General features: G+C 49.2%; 1 protein-coding gene across 1 annotated transcript in view; it reads left to right on the plus strand.

The window, feature by feature from the left end:
- Nucleotides 1-19,961, plus strand: part of znf609a (zinc finger protein 609a) — a 36,432-nt gene that overhangs the window by 11,413 nt on the left and 5,058 nt on the right. Inside the window, exons 2-5 of the mRNA XM_070830709.1 lie at nucleotides 4,067-4,926; nucleotides 16,351-16,576; nucleotides 17,286-17,373; nucleotides 17,732-19,886. Coding sequence (XP_070686810.1) covers nucleotides 4,198-4,926; nucleotides 16,351-16,576; nucleotides 17,286-17,373; nucleotides 17,732-19,886 — 3,198 coding nt within the window. The 5' untranslated portion in view covers nucleotides 4,067-4,197. The remainder of the gene's footprint in view (nucleotides 1-4,066; nucleotides 4,927-16,350; nucleotides 16,577-17,285; nucleotides 17,374-17,731; nucleotides 19,887-19,961) is intronic.

Here is a 19,961-nt window from a genome sequence, read left to right on the forward strand (position 1 = left end):
CGTCTGAGCTGGTTGTTCGTCAGGTTAAACTGTAGGTGTGTAGCAGCTCTTTTGCTGTAAATAAAAAGTCTGGAGAGTGTTCTCGTCACTGCAGCTAACTGTGTAAAGCTAACTTGAGCTAGCGGCTACGAGTCGTTAATACACGTGTGGTGGTTTTACCCAGAACCGGTTTCCACCTAGACACCAGTTGACACAGCTGATGCTTGCCGGTCCTCGTCCTCGCCTTCCTCGTCCCGCGGCGCTGCTCAGCCTGCTGTGAATCATCAGAAGCTCTGACAGCGTGTTGATACCTGGCCGAGGATTCGCCCCCGGCTCAGCCTGTGATATGTCGTTTACAGCCCAGCAGAGCCACAAGATGCTCGCCGCCTGGTCCGTGTTGACTCATGCGACCGTCTGAGCCAAGTTTACATCATCTGAGCTGCCTGGATGCTTCGTCCTGCTGCCGGTGGGCCTCGGCGTCTCAGGCTTGGTTCTATACAAGGACGCTTATCTGTGGCTGACAGCGCGGCGGCCTGCGGACGCCCTGCCCCTGCTGTGATGCCGCCCCCTTTAATTAAGTGTGGCATTAGAGGCAGTTAAGCAAAAAGTCTGATCAGAGAGCAGCTCAGCAGTCTGAGAGCCACCAGCTAATCTGCCCCGTCATTCTCAACAGAGGCAGCTCAGGGATTAGCGAGTCAGTCCGAACTCCAGCAGCTCAGCGGGGAAACTCTGCAACACACTCTGCGAACGCACAACATTACTGCTGCTCAGAGACACTGTCAGTATCGGGGCTGCAATTATATTTGTTAAGTTTTTTTTCTGGATTAATTGTGATCAGATAGCGGAGAGAAAACGTCCTGGAGGCTAAAGTGACTCCATCAAACGTCTTGTTTTGTCACAGAACACAGGAGCTGCTGGTCTGCTGCTGCTTCGATCGTTTATTTGTATTTTTGTGTGTTATTCAAGTGTTATGTTGGATCTGAACTGACCCTTTAAAACACCAAAATCACTCAAACTAACCGATCCAGGCTGCAGCAGAGCAGCAGCTCCTGTGTCCTGTTCTCTAAAATCCCTGTTTTAGTGAATGTAGTCTGGTGTGTGTGCAGAGAGCGATATAACGGCTGTTTGTGGTTAAACCAAAAGGATCTTCCAGGTCTCTCTCTGGATCCACTGTGATATTTAACACACAATAACACAAATAAACTTTTTGTTTAACCAGAACCACGTTATATTGCTCTCTTCAAGGTCACCAGACTCCATTGACAAAAAATAAAGGGTTTCCAGTGTCCGCTCAGTGTTGGCGCTGCGTTCGCTCAACAGAACATCTGAACTTGTGTCATTAGCGGCAGGATTAGCGCTCCCCTCTTTCCCCCTCCTGTCTGACCATCTGTCTGATTGGCCGGGGCTGACCAGTCAGGGCGCTCCCGCCACATGGGGTCAAAGGTCAGCCTCAGGGGTGTGGTCTGAAAGGTAGTGTCAGCAAATATGAAGCCTTCTTTTACACCAAACGGCATAAAACCAAGTCACATGATTGTTTCCTTTAGATGGTGGGGTGTTTCTTCAGCTGACAGGGCTGTGGAGGTGCGTCAGGCAGAAACAGGTTGAGTTTAGGAATGGATTTCTTTCTCCTGTCAAACATTCAGCAGGATTCAGAATCACATCTTTGTCTTTGCTATGAAACTAAAAAAAGGAATGTATTTGTCCAGCGGTGGAAATCCCAGCCAGGCCGTAATCTAATCAGCTGTTCCTCAGATCAGATCCTCCCAGTCAAGTCAACTTCATGTCGATCTGTTTAAATATAGTTTCAAGTGATGCTGCTGACAGACGAACGAGCTCAGCGGTGGGTGGAAACATGCCCTCCTCGAGCGTCGGGAGTCATCGTTTTGGCGGATGGTTGTGTCACTGAGGCGAAAACAGACAAACTACTGGAGCAGAAGTCCTCCTTTAGGAGACTCCTCCTTCGGCAGTGAAGCAGTCCTGTCGAAAGGCTTCACGTTGGAGCCCGTTTGAGGAGGTTTGAAACATTTGTGTAGTTGGAATAAAACACTGCTCCACAGCTCTACCAGACTCCATTGATAAAAACAGTGATTTTACCTCACAGGACACAGGAGTTGCTGGTCTACTGCTGCCTCAATCAATTACTTAATTTGTGTTCTTTACGTAATTGTTGCATTGGATCTGAACTAATCCTTTAAAACGCTAAAATCACACAATAACACAGACTAACTGATCCAGGCAGCGGTAGACCAGCAGCTCCTGTGTTCTGTGAGGTAAGATGTACTGCTTTTGTGAGTGTAGTCTGGTGTGTTTGTTATATCGCTGAAATACATACAACTAGGGCCCAGGTTTGAAAGTAATACAAACAGCTTCAGATGAGAAATCCCACGGTGGACGTTCAGCCTGAACAGACTCCTGCGTCGCCTGCCTGCTCCATGCTGTGTTAATCAGAACCTTAATTAGCTTCAGTGTTGAGTCAGTCGGGCCGTAGGCCGTTAACATTACACCCCACCCCCCTCCCATCCGCTCCCATGGCTCTGCCAACAGCCCCGTATTGTCGGAGGAGGTCAGGGGTCACGCCGTTCCATTCATATGATAAGTGGCCTGAAGGGGGCTTTAGAGGAGGGATACGTCTGCTCCCCCATGCTGCTCGTCGCAGAGGGCTGCTGGGAAAAAAGCCTCACCGTGAATAGCTGTGATCCCTCGTCAATGCGGCCTTTATGTCAGGAGCAATAAACCTCCTCCACCCACTTTACCAGCGTGTCTCCAGGAAACCCACAACAGGAAGTAACGGACCTGCTCTCCCATCACAACAAACAGGCCCCTCAGAGGCTCCGGGGCCCCGCTCCACCGGGCCGGCCCTCTGAACACCCCGACACGAGGGGAGGTCCAGAAAGAGGACTGACCTTAGTTACTATGGTAACCATGAGCCTAACCTGCTAGTTGGCAGGTTTTCTTTAACAAACCCTGAGTTCCTCTGGCTGGACGTGTGTTACTGAGGAGGCTAAAGGCAGGATCCGACCGCTTTTTAAAAATAGATTCATGTTTCTCGTCTGGTCTTTTGAGCTTTAAAACAAACTTCAGCCTCGTTCAGGACAATAAGGTGGTGTGGATGGAGGGGGGGGGTGAGGACGCACCACCTGACACAGGTACAGGAAGTGACTCTGAGGTGGGCTGGTCCTCCTCCACCTGGTGTAGTTACGTCTTTCAGACTTCAGCTGCTGTGTAATGATGACTGACAGGCTGTGTGTTGTGTTTACTGACACTGATGTTTGTATAACGTTACGATGGCGTCGTCTTCAGCGCTCCTCTTCACAGCGGCGTTGGTCCGGACTGTGTGAAGCTAACGTTCATTAGCTGCTATGAATCAGGCTGAAGTCTGTTAAAACGACCTAAAAGCGGTTTGGAGACACACGGCTAGAATACCGAAGCAAACATCCTGCACCGAACGAGCCGGGACGAACACAACCTGTTACACCTCCAACACTGTGCTGTATGAAAAATGATTTCTAAAGAATTAAACCCCACATTAAAGAAGTGAAGCCGAGCAGAACACTAACAGATTTGCTGTTATTTACTGCAGGTGTAAACAGGTGAGCACAAGCACAGAAAGGACAGTTTGACAGAAGTTTTCCAGGTTTTGGTTTTTCTTTTTTAAAGGGATGTGAGTTGATTTCAGCTCAGTGTCGAGGACAACAAAGACTGGTCGATTTAGTCGATCAATGGATTAGTTGGACAGAAATTAATCTGTTTGATAATCAACCAATAATCCCCAAACTCAGATTCTGCATTGCTTTATTATAAACAGAATATTTTGGGGTTTGGGACTATTTGTTGGATGAACTGAGACGTGTGATGAGGTCACGTTGGGAAACTGATGGACAATGTTTTGTAATGTTTTATCGACCAAACGATTAATCAAGAAAACGATGAGCAGAATAATCGGTAGTAAAAGTGGTGGTTTGTTGATTCCTCAGTTTGGTTCTTTGTAAACTGGGTATCTTTGGGTTTTACTCTGTCCAGACAAAATAAAGAGGTGAGAGATGAATCTGTGATGATCTGTCTGACCTGTGTTCTGTCCTGTGTGCAGGAGGCGATGTGGGGAGCAGGGAGGAGGCGCGGGGTCCAGCCCTGAGGAGGCGTCCTGCGGCTGGGAGGAGCGCGGCCCTCCGGTGGCCCTCCTGCGGCCCTCCTGCGGCGCTCCGGGACGCTCCTACTAAGATGTCCCTCAGCAGCGGCCCTGCAGGCGGGAAAGGTGTGGACTCCAACGCGGTGGACACGTACGACAGCGGCGATGAGTGGGATATCGGTGTTGGCAATCTGATCATCGACCTGGACGCCGACTTAGAGAAGGACAAACTAGAGATGTCGAGCAGTAAGGAGGGAGGGGGCATGGCTGCCCCCCCCAGCGCTGTGGCTGCTTTACCTGACAATATAAAGTTCGTTAGTCCTGTAGCCGCCGCACAGGGCAAAGAGAGCAAATCCAAATCCAAACGTAGTAAAAACTCTAAGGAGAGCGTCAAGGCCCCGGTCTCTGACGGAGCCAAGAAGGAGGTTCAGGGTCGGGCCCCCGGGGACCCGCCCCCCCAGAACCCCAACTCTACCCCCAATAAGGGAACTGATAAGTCTAGTAAACCCTCCCGTACCCTCCCTGCTGTGAAAAAGGACAAGGACGGGGTGTCTGGGAAAACTAAGAAGGAGAAAATGGAGGTTGTGGCCACAGGGGTGGTGAACGCTGAGAAAGAGTCCATGGCCCCCATCCTGCCTCTGGGGGCCCCTCGCAGTGGCCCGTTCGAGGGCCAACAAAACCCCGAATTAGCTGCAGCCGAGCAGCTTGGGAATATGGCACTGGACTCTGCAGGGATTGGCCAGCCTGTAGCTATGACAACGGAGCAAGAGGAGGTGGACAACGGTGAATGCCGAAATCTAAAGAAAGTGGTCGGAGTGAAGGTAAGAGGAGACACACGGTTTAACACTCTCACTGTGGTTGGTACCTCGCTAGAGGACACATCGACAGTGCAGCTCTCTCAGGAAAATCACAGGTTTTAAAGGGTAAATTCTCTCTCTGTCCACATCCTGGTGTCTGAGTGACTGGTAGGTAGTAAAAGTGTTGGAACTGGTCCAGTAGATCACCTCAGCCAGCAGACACCAAACGGGCTGCAATGGCTGCAACGTGATCCTTTGGGACAACTGCACCTGATCACAGTAGGTCCACTAAAAGAGCTTGTTTGATCCACTGACAGGCTCAGAGTGTTATTCTAAGTGTGTGACAGCATCATGGAAAGGATCCCTACAGAGAGAGACCTGGAAGATCCTTTTGGTTTAACCACAAACGGCACACACACCAGACTACATTCACTAAAACAGGGATTTTAGCTGACAGGACACAGGAGCTGCTGCTCTGCTGCTGCCTCCATCAGTTAGTTTGTTTGTGTTGTTGTGTGACTTTGGTGTTTTAAAGTTTTAGTTTGGACTTAACACACTATTTGTGTAACACACAGTAACACAAACAAACCAGCTGATCGAGGCAGCGGCACACCAGCAACTCCCATGTTCATGTTGTAGTGAAAATAACAGTTTTGCCAATGGAGTCTGGTGGCTTTGAGGAGAGTGATATAAATGCTGTTTCTGATTCTCACCTAAATGCCTCACCTATACACTCTTCTCTTCATCAGAATCAGAGTTCCTTTAATAATCCCCAGGGGGAAATTGCTTTTTGTTACATCCAGCCGCTTTGTGTCTTGAACTGTGTTTGAATCTGGGCTGATAGAGACAGGTAAAAAAGGTTTGTGTGTCCTCGTGAGCTCTGTTTGTTTGTTGACCAGATATTTCCTCTGGGGATGTGAGAAGTCCGTCCCTACCTGACAGGCAGCTAATGATGCTACCTGGTCTTTTGTCTTGGTCGTAGTACAGTTCTGAGAAAGCTTCTCATTAGAACGACTCGCAGGGTCGTTTTTTTATTCATCACACTGGAGGAAAGAGGCTTCGGTACCAAACACCGTTAGCGTGTGGACGTTCGTGGGGCTTTAAAGTGTCTGTTCGGTTTCGCCGTCATCTGGTGCTGATGGACTGTAGCCGCGTGGAATAACTCGTATCCACACTCAGCTGGTTCAGGTCTTCGTGGTTTATTACCTCGCAAGCCCCTAAAAAATATGACTATTCAATCCACAGACTGCTGCATCAGACAGGAAGAATAATCAGTGTGCATTTTATGTTTTGGCCACATTTCTCAGCCCTAATTGAAATAGTAAGAGATTTTCATCAAAATGAGCCATTTCTGGGTTCTGAAATTAAAATGTTTTACTCTGCAGAAAAACAAAAGGCCAGTAAAAGTCGCTTTCACACAATGCATCGTCATCTCTGAGCTCTTTGTGACATCTAGACAGCATTTCAGTCCATGAGTGTCAGAATGTCTGCTTTGAATAAAGAGAAACTACAGATTCCTGAGAAGGGAAACTCCAGAATCCCTCACAGTGTCTGTATCCAGCTAGTATCTCCTCCACAGCTGCTGTTTTAGCAGCTTTCCTCATCCTCACACCTCATTTAGCCAAGTGTTGAGTTTTCCAGCCCTGCCAAAGCGTCCTGCAGCGGTCAGCCGCTCGGAGCTATCTGTTACCCGGCACCGCCGAGGTCGACTGCCAAGGTCCAGCACTCGTTTCCCTCATCCAGCTGGCCGACCTCGTCCGTCCGTCACACAGATTTCACTGCTGTCACTTCTGGCCTCGCAGATACGAGCAGACAGTGACCCAGCTGGCTGTTGGTGCCAGTTTCTTGACCTCGTAATGGTTTGGCGACTAAACCCTTTAACTGTTCATCTATCTCGTTGTAATAAATCCATCTGGGCTGAGCTGGAAAATCCTCAAGTCTTCTTCTTGTGTTATCCCTCATCAGGCAGGGATGCACAACACATGGCAGCATTTAAAGGAGAACGCCGTTATTTTTAAACCGTGGTCCTATCTGTTCATATCCTGGTGTCTGAATGACTGAAAGTGTTGGAACTGGTCCAGTAACAGTAAAATCACTGTTTTTGTGAATGTAGTCTGGTGTGTGTGCAGAGAGCGATATAACACTTTCAGTACCTACCAGTCTCTCAGACACCAGGATATGTAAACAACGGGACACTCTCCTTACATTTCTGCTGGAAAATGTATGTTAAAATGTGTTTTGATAACCTCCGATGAGGAATTTCATGCTTTAACCTGTTGGTTTTACATTAGTTGCACAACTAGGAATTACAATGATTGGATGTACTGAGGAGTTATATGTGTGAAAAGCAGCTTATATGTTGAGTTTGCTCAACAACAGCGAGTCTTAATCAGCGTTAGCGGACCAACTGCTCCGGGTCAGAAGAGTTCAGCCGTAATCTGTTGGTGTCTGGAGGTGGAAAGCTGCTTTCTAACTTTGTGAATGAAGGTGAAATGATGAAATAATGTTATGAGCTTCAAGCAGGATGCACAACCTTCTGCTATCCATCCATCCATCCGTTATCATGCCGATTATCCGTAAGGGTCGCCGGGGGGTGGAGCCAATCCCAGCTGACATTGGGCGAGAGGCGGTTCCACCCTGGACTGGTCACCAGCCAATCACAGGCTTCGGCATCACTGTTGTGTTTCTACGTGTTGTCTAAAAGTTCCCCCTGAGAGTGAATTAGATCAGACTGATCTGATCCAACCCAGTTTAAGTTTTTCCCTCCAGCGGATCCCAGACCGGATCTTCAGTCCTGATCTGCTGCTGTTTCAGGGTTTAATAGTTCTTTGATCAGACTGGTGATTTAAGGTTAAACAGGCTGTCAAATCAAGACTGATCTAGGTGTTGATTACAAGGTGAAACAGGCCGATGAAATCACCTGTAGATCAAAGATAAACAGGCTGTTGATTCAAGGATAAACAGGCTGTTAATTCAAGGATAAACAGGCTGTTAATTCAAGGATAAACAGGCTGTTGATTCAAGGATAAACAGGCTGTTGATTCAAAGATAAACAGGCTGTTGATTCAAGGATAAACAGGCTGTTGATTGAAAGATAAACAGGCTGTTGATTCAAGGATAAACAGGCTGTTGATTCAAAGATAAACAGGCTGTTAATTCAAGGATAAACAGGCTGTTAATTCAAGGATAAACAGGCTGTTGATTCAAAGATAAACAGGCTGTTGATTCAAAGATAAACAGGCTGTTGATTCAAGGATAAACAGGCTGTTAATTCAAGGATAAACAGGCTGTTAATTCAAGGATAAACAGGCTGTTAATTCAAGGATAAACAGGCTGTTAATTCAAGGATAAACAGGCTGTTGATTCAAAGATAAACAGGCTGTTGATTCAAGGATAAACAGGCTGTTGATTCAAAGATAAACAGGCTGTTAATTCAAGGATAAACAGGCTGTTAATTCAAGGATAAACAGGCTGTTGATTCAAAGATAAACAGGCTGTTGATTCAAGGATAAACAGGCTGTTGATTCAAGGATAAACAGGCTGTTGATTCAAGGATAAACAGGCTGTTAATTCAAGGATAAACAGGCTGTTGATTCAAAGATAAACAGGCTGTTGGGGATAAACAGGCTGTTGATTCAAAGATAAACAGGCTGTTGATTCAAAGATAAACAGGCGGTGGATTCAAGGATAAACCGGCTGTTGATTCAAAGATAAACAGGCGGTGGATTCAAGGATAAACAGGCGGTGGATTCAAGGATAAACAGGCGGTAGATTCAAGGTGAAATGATTTTAATATTTCAATTGAACTGTTAAATGAGCAGTTGAACCTTTAATCCTGTGATTTAATGTTAAATCAGCCGTAGCTGTGGAGTTAATCAGGCTGTTGATTCTGGGACTGGAGATCAAACCAGCTGGAGGTTTAGAGTTGATCAGGTTTAAAACTGGCAGCTGATTCAGGTTTAATTGGGCTGTTGATTGATTTAAGGTCAACAGGATGAACAAAGCGTCCAGCGTGAAATCTCCCTCGTGTCCCCGGCTGATAAATCAGGGTTTTGCTCGGTGAAACATGGCCGAGGGGACGTGATTGGCCGTCTTAATCTGAAACAGGCCGAGCGGCTGGTTTGAATTTCCCAATAGAAAAGTCCCAGAGTCCCAGCAGCCAGATGAGTCTGAGCAGGAGACACTGAGCCTGTTTCTGCACCACGTGGCCCCAAACTCAGACTAAACACAAAGCAGCGACTGTGGAAAAGGACTGAAGCATCCTCCTCCTATTGTCCTCCCGCTGGACCGTTTACAGTGAAGACAGACAGGAACAATTACAGAGAGACGGAGCAGCTAAACTCAGACATCAGAATAAATCTGGAGTTATCTAAAACGGCTGCCAACGCCAAGCTTGGGTCTGACTGTTTGTTTGAAGAGCCGCCATTTTAACCCTCTGACCTCTGAACGCTGCGTCTGCGTCCACGTCGGTGTTTCTTCTTCTGGTGACGTCGTTTCTTGGAGGACCTTCTTCTTCTTCATGTCCCTAAAATGTGTCCAACCTCAGCTAGAAGGTTCCAGAAGTCACTAAAGCAGAATGAGTGAGAAAAGACTTCAGACTGGGCACATTTCAAACCTTTTTCTGTAAATTCTGTAATTTGCTCTATTATCGAAGCTACACTGACTGTAGTGAAGGTGAGATTTCTGCGTCCTGTTCTCGGTGCAGTTGAATAAACACGTCTACAAAACAGAAAGTGAACATGAAAACCTTTGTGAGGGAGGATTTAATGCAAGACTGATGTATTAGGCTGCATAACCCTGAAATCCCACCAGGCTCGTCTGCAGGGCGTTTCAGAGAGTTTCTCCTGCTGATCAGTGTTCCTGCTCAGGTTCAGCTGGTTTGGTCCTTAAACTGATGTTGGAGCTTCTAACGGGATCAAACAGGCCACATTTCTTCTTCTGCTGCTTTAAATGTGTTTCTAACAGGAACAAACAGGCCACATTTCTTCTTCTGCTGCTTTAAATGTGTTTCCTGGATGTACTTCCTGCTTTGCTGTGTTGCTGGTGGGCTTTAGCCTTTAGTTTTAGCAGTAGCTGTACCTGATAAACTGGCACCTGAGTGTATATATGCAGTTTCCTATATATTTGTGATATGATGAGCCAAAGTCCTCCGATACTGTCTCAGTCTTTGGTTCTGTCAGCTTTAGAGCCACACTGGATGACCTCCAGTGTGTGCACAGTTCTCCTGACGTCTGACTCTGTCCAGCCTTGTTGTTTTTATCGCTCAGCATATATTTTTCTAATGTTGACAGCATCCTGAGTTGTCTCTTTCCACTGCAGTTTCACTTTTCCCCTGTTAAAGCGACCGTCTGACCTCGGCCAAACGCTGTAAACTCCAGTCTGGAGGGTATAAAGGTATGAAGAGGTGGCTCCCGCCCAGGCCGACCCTCCACCTCCAAATGCTTTCTGGGAAATGGCAGAAGAAGAAGAAGAGGTGCTCTGACTGAAAGAGTGAATTAAAGTAAAGCATCCCGAGAAGCTAACGGGCCCCCCGACGCCTCGGCTGTTCCTGGAAGCGTGTCGAGCAGAGGAGGTCACGTGTGTGAACCCCTGCAACAGCTTCAATCACATGTTCCCTCAGCAGGAGGTGGACGGCCTGCTCAGAATAGGTGAAATGATCCTTTACGGCTGACACTTAACAGAGCAGAACTGAACCTCTGAGTTTTGACGCAACACATTTTCTCTTCCTGCGTCATCTCGTTCATTTTGGCTCCTGAATTGTTCTTCGGGGAGAACTTCAGTATTTTTAAACCTGGGTCCTATTTGTTCATGTTTTGGTGTCTAAATGACAAGTACAGAAGGTGTTGGAATCGATCCAGTAGAGGATCCCTACAGAGAGAGACCTGGAAGATCCTTTTGGTTTAACCACAAACAGTCGCTCTCTGCACACACACCAGACTACATTCACTAAAACAGGGATTTTTGAGAACAGGACACAGGAGCTGCTGCTCTGCTGCTGCCTCCATCAGTCAGTGTGTTAATGATATTATGTGTTACACAAATATTGTGTTGTATACAAACTAAAACTTTAACACACCAAACTCTCACAATAACATAACAAACAACCAGCAGCTCCTGTGTCCTGTTCTCTAAAACTCCTGTTTTAGTGAATGTAGTCTGGTGTGTGTGCTGTTTGTGGTTAAACCAAAAGGATCTTCCAGGTCTCTCTCTGTAGGGATCCTTTCCATGATGCTGTCACACACTTAGAATAACACTCTGAGCCTGTCAGTGGATCAAACAAGCTCTTTTTGTGGACCTACTTAAGGCGCCAAGATTTGTAAAATCAGGGCCCAGGTTTAAAAACATCCTTTAAATTTAGTCTCGTGAAGCTTCTTGGTCAGACTGTTATTCTGGGAGCTGGAGAGCTGGGCCTCCATCCAAAGAGAGAAATCACTCTGTCCTCTCTGCCCCCCCCCCCCCCCCCCCCCCATCCCAGATGTTATTCCAGTGTCTCGCCGTCCAGCGGAGAAATAGCCGCCAACCTGTTGTTCATTTCTAACATTCCTGTGAGAGCAGTGAGGCCTGAGCAGAGGAGGAGGAGGGACATGGAGAAAAGTAGTCACTGGGGAGTTTTCAGGGGTCGTAGAGTGGTGTGTGTGTTTGTGTGTGTGTGTGTGTGTGTGGGGGGGTGTTTTTGAGGGAGATCCTTGAGGAAGTCCCTTTGGGTTTTTGCGGTTTGGGTGGGGGTGTTTGGGGCATGTTGAGGGGTTTCCAGGTGTCCTTATCATCACTGTGCTCCTTCTGAAGGCCTCCTCAACATGAGTGTGTGTGCTGGACATGTAACAACGTGTTGGCTCGGCTTGTTTTTAGCCTGAGTAACCAGAAAGAGTTTTGGTTCTTTTACCAATTCTGGAAATAAGACAAGAGGCTTTAATAGAGAGGACAGGCGGTAGAGGAGAGCCGGGACGGAGGTGGGAGGGCGAACAGCGAAGGGCCGCTGTGGTCAGACTCCACCAGCTGAGCTACCGCAGCGTTTTAAAAGGACAACGTATCAGCGTTGGAGACATACCTGCTTTTAATCCAATTAAGGTGTTGTGGTGTGGATGCAGAGAGATTCTGAAACGCCACCGGTGTGGATGGATGGAGGAGGAAATATATTTTTAGAAATATCCGTGTACCCTTTAAGTCTGCGAAGACACACGTCTGTACGATGCACAGTGTTCGCCTAAACAGCCGGCGGCAGACCAGAACTGTTTTAGAAGTCTGCGTCGAAACCTGTGAGAGTAAAAGGAAACGAAAGGTCAGACGCCTGAGCTGGCGCCCTCTAGTGGAGTCCTCTAGTGGAGTCCTCTAGTGGAGTCCTCTAGTGGAGTCCTCCAGTGGCCCACAAAGCGACCACAGGTGGTTAAAAAGCAGGTAAATCTGCAGCCTGGAACAGTCACCTGACCCTCAGTCCAAGTCTGGTCGCCCTCTTCACCTCCTCGTTAAGTGAGTCATTAAACGAGCGCCGGCTCTCTGACACTCGGGGGGGGGGGGGGTTTCTGAAGTGCTGATCAGTATCACTAATCTCTCACAGCCGGAGAGCGACCTTGAGAGGAATGTGGCTTGTTGTTGAAATGAATACCTCAGTGACTGAACAGAGGAGGAGGAGCAGCAGGGGGGGGTGCTGGTGTTTCCCTGCCCGGGAGGCGTCTTATCGGCTCTGTTTGGTTAAAACTCTGCAGCCAATAGCGGAGGAGCCGACCCGGGCCCTCCCCTCTGTGGGAGCGAGCCGTGGTTGGTGGGGTTTCGGCTCCTCGGGTGGGGTTGGGAGGGGGTTTCCCAGCATTCCAGGCGGCCATGTTTTTCTATTCTTTAAAGAGGAGATGCGTTTGGGGCTGGAGGGATGGGATGGTTTCTCCTGTTACCACGGCAACGCCCTCTTAACCAGCCGGTGAACCGGTGAGCTGCGCAGCCGGCGAGCGCCTGGCGGACGTCGTCATGATCTCCAGGTCTGCTGTCAGGGCGGCTGCAGGGAGGAAGCCTGTGGAAACGAGGTAGAACACACACACGTTCACCTGGAAGGAACCTGTCCGTACCTTTTCTTAGTTCATACACAGAAACGTGGTGTTTCTCAGGGCTGCTGAGGTTTGAGGCGATGCGTTCAGGTGCTGCTGTACTTTAAAATCAACCCCTGAGGAGGTAGGTCGGTCATGGACGAGCTGTCGGTGATGAAATGAGTTCTTCAACTATTAGTTTTGTCTGTTTTTATCTGTAAATCTGTAAATTGAAACTGAATCTGGTGAAACATTTATAAGCATTTTCACTATTTTCTCACATTTTACAGACTGAACTCCAGCTTAAATTTATCACAATGGAAATGAGAAGTATTTTGTCAGTTGTGATCAGTGGCAGTGCAGAAGCTTTGTTTTTCTAATTAAATGTGAACAGATGGAAGGACTTTTTAAAGTTCTATGATAATAAAGTTCCTCTCATCTGTCCTGCAGCCTCCACTTTATACCATAATGCTGAGTGTTGCTACTGGTGCTGGAAATCCTTTAGAGTGCTTGAATTTTGATGCGTTCAAGGTCTGAGAAGTGCTTGGATTTTGAATAAAGTGCTTGAAATGGATTCTGTTAATGTGATAAAACGTTATCTGAGTATATTTAATTCACCGCAGCTGTAAGGTGCTTGAGTTTTGATGAACTGGAAAAAACCACACACACATTTTTCGTCACCCGAATCCTCTTTCACTTTCTTTTTGAAGTCTTTTGAGACGCTCACGGTCGTTTGTGTTGAGCTCCAAGTGAAATCTGCCTTTTAAACAAAGACGGCTCTAAACTCCCAGGATGCCCCTCGCCTCAGGTGTCGGCCAGGTTACCTCTCCTCCTGGGATCTCTTTGTCTCTCCTCCCCCTCCGTCTGTCTCATGGCAGCCGTCGTTCAGGAGGAAAGGTAGCGACAGCTGTGTCTCACTTCCTGTCAGACAGGTCAGGTGTAGAAGACAGGAAGTTAAGTCTTACCTTCAGTTTTGTTGTTACTTCATGGTTGGTGTTGCTCAGGTAGCAGGAGGTGTGGAGTCTGGTGATGGTTATTAAAGGATTACTTTGGTATTTTTAAACCTTTAGTGTGTTTGTGTTATTTTTACAGCAAAGTCACACAGTAACACAAACTGCCTCAATCAGTTGGTTTCTTTGCGTTATTCTGTGTTACACAAATTTTGTTTGATCTGAATTAACCCTTTAAAACACCAAAGTCAGACAATAACACAAACTAACTAACTGATGGAGGCAGGAGGTCTCGTGTTAAATCCCTGTTTTAGTGAATGTAGTCTGGTGTGTGTGCAGAGAGCGATATAACGGCTGTTTGTGGTTAAACCAAAAGGATCTACTGTGATCAGGTGCAGTTGTCCCAAAGGATCACGTTGCAGCCATTGCAGCCCGTTTGGTGTCTGCTGGCTGAGGTGATCTACTGGACCAGTTCCAACACTTTTACTACCTACCAGTCACTCACACACCAGGATGTGGACAGAGAGCAGCCATAGTTACCCTTAAAAAGATACTCATAGATCTGTTTTTAACTCTTGAAGTAAAAATGTTACTTTTTAATGCAAAAAACAACTAAAGTAGTCGAAGTGAAGATGTTCCAATAACAAAACTTCTCCGTGCTGGTTTTTCTACACATAATATTCTCTGCTGTCCGAGCGTCCCTGAATGCATCACTGTCACCCTGAGGTGCTGTAAAATAAGAGGACCCAGCTGTCACCTCCGGGGTTAAAATGATCCAGAGACTCTGATCTGACCTTTGACCTCCGATCAGGGGTCACAGGAGGAGGAGGAGGAGGAGGATGAAGGTGGACAGGTCTGTCTGTCTGTCTCCAATCTCCTGCTTTGGTTTTGGGAGCGTTTCCATGGTGACGGCTGACACCTTCCCAGTGCTCCCAGCGCCTCCCCCACACCACCTGCTTCCCACCTGATAATTACAGGGTGAGGGTCCTCCTCACCCTCCTCACAGCCCTTCATCCTCCTCCTGCTGTCCTCCTTTGTCTTCTCTCCTCTCAGAGACCTTCCTCCTCCTCCTCCTCCTCGTTTTTTTCTTTATTCCTCCTCAGAATCAGAAACAAGTTTTTTGCAGAGTAGGATTTTGTATTCTGGTGCGTCGCGTTCACAATAAACACAGAAAGAAGAAGAAACAAATGTGTCACGGCACCGTTTCCCCGTTAGCTTACATGCTAGCTCGCTAACGCTCCACATGGATCATTTCACTCTGGATTGATGGATTTATGTCTTCAGAGAACGTTTCTGATCGTGATGGAAGGGCTTCATCTTCAGAGGGTTCATTAAGCTGCTGTTTATCTTTACTTAACGAAGCTCTGCATTGGTGGGGTTTTTTTTTTATGAGCCCTTTGTTGTTGGAGGGGGGGGGATCACTGGAAGTGTTTTTGTTGTTCAGCACAATGTTAAGAGTTTTTATTTATATTTGAAAAGTTCATGATGTTTGCGTATGTGACGGTAAAAGGTTTTATACTGTCTGCACACGACGTGGTAAAAACAGTACACAACCCCCATATTTCCATTTTATTCCTGTTATTTCCCTTTAACTCCCGTAGAAACTTTGCACCTGGAGTATTCCCTGAACTGTGCAGCCTTAAAGGTGACTGACGGGGTAAATGCTGTCTGAGCTTCAGGGGCAAACTGGCCTGCCTCCTCTGTATCTGCTTTATGAAACACACCTGTGGTGTCCTGACTGCGAGGGCAGAGCTCTGTGTTATGAATCAGACCTGAGTCACTCACTAACCTGCATCAGAGCTGCTTTGTACCTAACACACAATAACACAAACAAACTGATGGAGGCACAGATGCACCAGCGACTCCCACATCCTGCTTTCGTCAGTGGAGTCTGGTGTGTTTGAAGAGAGCGATGTAACTGATCCTTTTGGATCAAACAGCCGTTATATCGCTCTCTGCAAACACACCAGACTACATTTAAAAAAAAGGTGTTTCTGGTCTTCTGCTGCCTCCATCAGTTAGTTTGTTTGAGTGTTACACAAATGTTGTGTTGGGCCCGAATTAAGCCTTTAAAAACAGTACACGCAGTAACGCAAACAAACCAAATGAGTTACGCTGCAGCAGAGCAGCAGCTCCTGTGTCCTGTTCTCTAAAATCCCTGTTTTAGTGAATGTAGTCTGGTGTGTGTGCTGTTTGTGGTTAAACCAAAAGGATCTTCCAGGTCTCTCTCTGTAGGGATCCTTTCCATGATGCTGTCACACACTGAGACATGATCTACAGGACACTCTTTGTACCAACCAGTTATTCCGACACTAGAATCTGTAAAAAAAAAAAAATGGAGCCAGAAAACAGTGGAGTTATCCTTTAACCTGTGTTGAATCTGCTCTAGTCTGACATTAACTCCGTGTGGACGCGCTGACCTCTGTTACAAACTGTTTTCCACCCTCTCACCTCTCTGTCCTCCTCTCTGTCTCCCCATCCAGATGGAGTCTCCGGTCTCCACCCCCGCTCCTCCTCCGCTCCACCTCCTCGCCCCCGTTGCCAACAGCGACATCTCGTCTCCCTGTGAGCAGATCATGGTTCGCACGCGCTCAGTGGCGGTGAACACGGCGGACGCCTCTCTGGCTACCGAGCCGGAGTGCCTGGGACCCTGTGAGCCGGGCACCAGCGTCAACCTGGAGGGCATCGTGTGGCAGGAGACCGAGGACGGTGAGATTAACGGGCTGAAACACGTACTGATAAACCACATGGGAATAAAGTCTGCCTGTGTTTAGAATTACTGTCATTAGATAATAATAAACTACCAGAGGAACTCCAGTCATCATGTGAGAAATGATCTGATCTGATCTGATCTGAGGAGTAAAAGCTTTCCTAATAAGTGAATAATTGTAGGTAACGTAGCCTCTACACACACACACACACACACACACACACACACAGACACACACACACACACACACACACACAGACACACAGACACACACACACACACACACACACACACACAGACACACACACACACACACACACACACACACACACCCACCCACCCTGTGGCAGGTGTTGAGGAGACAGCGTGGAGGTGACAGACCTCTGCTCTCTCTGGCAGGAAGCTGTTCTCACATCAGCTGCACACTGAGCTGTTTCTGCTGCTGCCGGACGCTTTGATCTGCTCCTGTTAGTGGAAACTTCCCCTAAAAAGAAAACTCAGTTTCTCTCTGCAATTAGTCTCACCCTCACCGAGCCACTGATGTGGCTCAACCTCAGAAACCTGCTGGGTGCAATTTTAGTTCGAAAGCATCAACATCTGTTTCCCAGCAGGGAGACGAGACTCATGTGACACGTCTGTTTCCTGCTGCACAAACACAATGTGACTGTTCGGTGTACATGTGTGGGTTAACTGAGTGTGTGTGTGCAGGTATGCTGGTTGTTAACGTCACCTGGAGGAACAAGACGTACGTTGGAACCCTGCTGGACTGCACGAGACATGACTGGGCCCCTCCGAGGTAAAAACACACACCGAATCCACCTGAAGAGCCTTTAACACTTTAAAAACACAATAAATCTAATAAATAAATCCAATAAATTCTGTCTGATTAGTTTATTCTGCTATTACCTTGTTTTATAACAGCTAGAAGTCCGACATACATCGGCCCCATTTTATTTAAATGCTAATATGTGTCGTCTCTGTGAAATAAAGAAGATAAATAGTCAAATACCTCCATTTTACAAACATTCGACCTTAATGTGAAATGTGTGCATCAGCAGATAATTCAGTTCTTTTATGACCATGTGTTGAGGTGAAGGTGGGCGTCGGCCTTCCCGCCTCGGCTCGTTGCTCATTGGCTGTCCGTGTGTCTCCAGGTTCTGTGAGTCTCCGACCAGCGACGTGGAGATGCGGAGCGGTCGCGGTCGGGGAAAGAGGATGCGTCCCGGCAGCAACACGCCGTTGAACGACAACAGCAACTCCTCAGACAACAAAGGCAGCGGCAGCAGCAAGACGCGCGGCGCCGCTGCCAACAGCAAAGGCCGGAGAGGCAGCCAGACGGCCGGCGGCGCCGAGGACGCCAAGGCCAGCCCGTCCTCCGCCAAGAGGAAGACCAAACCCGCCTCGGACATGGAGCCCACCTCCAGCTCTGAGGACACCAAGGCTTCAAAGAGAATGAGGACGAACTCCACCGGCGCCGCGCTGCCCCTCCCTGGGAAATCTGACCCCCTGCCCCCCCCACAGCTGGACCGGACCTGCCCCTCCCCCGTGCTCATCGACTGCCCCCACCCCAACTGCAACAAGAAGTACAAGCACATCAACGGGCTCAAGTACCACCAGGCTCGAGCCCACAACGACCACGACGTCCGATTGGACCAGGATGGCGACAGCGAGTACGGGGATGACCCGGCGCTCCACCCCGACCCCGCCTCCTGTAACGGCGCCGCCATCTCCCCCGCACGCTCCACTACTCCTAAAGGGCGGGGCTTTGACGCTCCGTCCCCTTCGCCGGGGAAACTGACATCAAAGGGTAAGAAGAAGGCAGGAGAGGCTGAGCCCGAGGTGACGGACGGCGGCGAGGAGGTGGCGTGTTTGACAGACGAAGCCAGCAACGACGGGATGGACGACAGGAAGGCCAAGAAGATGGCAGCCGGAGGCAAACCTGATAAACTGACCCCGAAAGGCCTCAAGCCGGCTCGCCCTGTGGCCCCCGCGGCCCCCGGCGCCCCTTCTCCCTACGCCCTGCAGGCGTCCTCCCCCGCTCTGGGCTCGGTGGTGCAGTCCGTCCCCAAGAGCCCCCAGCTGAAGAGCATCCAGCCCAAACCCCCGCCGCTGGCCGACCCCGCCTCCAGCCCCACGCTCGCCAAGGACAAGAAGAAGAAGGACAAGAAAAAGAGGGAGGGAGGGAAGGAGGGGGACAGTCCGAAGGCAATGGGTAAGGGGGGGAGGCCCGAGGAAGGCAAGAGTCCGTACTCTGAGGCCCCGGACGCTTTGCTCAACGGCTCCACGGAAGCTCACCAGAGTCGCCTGGCGAGCATCAAGGCCGAAGCCGACAAGGTGTACAGCTTCTCGGACAACGCGCCCAGCCCGTCCATCGGCGTGGCGAGCAGGATGGAGGCCGGCCTCGCGCCCCCACTCCACCTCAACCAGAACGGAGCCGATAACGCCTCCGTCAAAACCAGCAGCCCCGCCTACTCCGACATCTCTGACGCCGGCGAGGATGGCGAGGGGAAGGCGGAGGGGGTGAAGATCAAAACGGAGCCTGACCAGGGGCCTCGAGAAGGGGCCAAGAAGGCGCTGTTCCCCCCTCAGGTGCCCAGTAAGGAGTCTCCGTACTACCCCAACTATGACTCGTACTACTCCCCCAGCTACACCAACCCCAGCCCCGGAGCGCCGCCTGCAGCGCCGCCACACGTGGAAGGCGCTCAGGTAAAGGTGAAGAAGGAGGAGGAGCCGGAGGTGGGGGAGGAGAGCAAACTGAAGGTGGAGCCTCCGGAGGAGAGGAAGATAGAGCCGGGGCCTCAGCAGCCATCCGTCATCCAGCAGCGCTCCAACATGTACACTCAGCAGCTGTACTACAACCAGTACTACGTCCCCCCCTACTCCTACTCACCTGACCAGGCCTACCAAGCCCACCTGCTCGCCTCTAACCCCGCCTACCGCCAGCAGTACGAGGAGAGGCAGCGGCAGGCCGACAAGAAGGCCGAGGGCAAGGAGCGGGAGGTGTGCGGGAAAGAGGAGTGGAAGCAGAAAGCCTCGGTGCCCCCCACCCTGTCCAGAGCCCCCAGCCTCACCGACCTGGGCGCCAAGGGGGGGCCGAACCCCACCAAGCCCAAAGAGCCCCCGCCAGCCTCGGAGCAGACCAAGTCGGTCATCATGGCCAAGGGGGAGGACTCCAAGGCCCCCGGCGCCCAGCCTGAGGGTCTGAAGATGAAGCTGAGCGAAGCAGGGCATCATGGGAAGGAGGAGGCCAAGCCAGGGGTGGAGTCAGGCAGGCCGGCGGGTGTAGAGCCCGCCATGTGGTACAGACAGGTAACACACTCTTATTGTTCTGGTAACTGGTTCCATTTTGGATCTGGTGTCTGTTAGTTAAGGTGAACTCTATAT

This window comes from Pempheris klunzingeri, chromosome 5, assembly GCF_042242105.1.
Source record: "Pempheris klunzingeri isolate RE-2024b chromosome 5, fPemKlu1.hap1, whole genome shotgun sequence".
NCBI classification, from domain to species: domain Eukaryota; kingdom Metazoa; phylum Chordata; class Actinopteri; order Acropomatiformes; family Pempheridae; genus Pempheris; species Pempheris klunzingeri.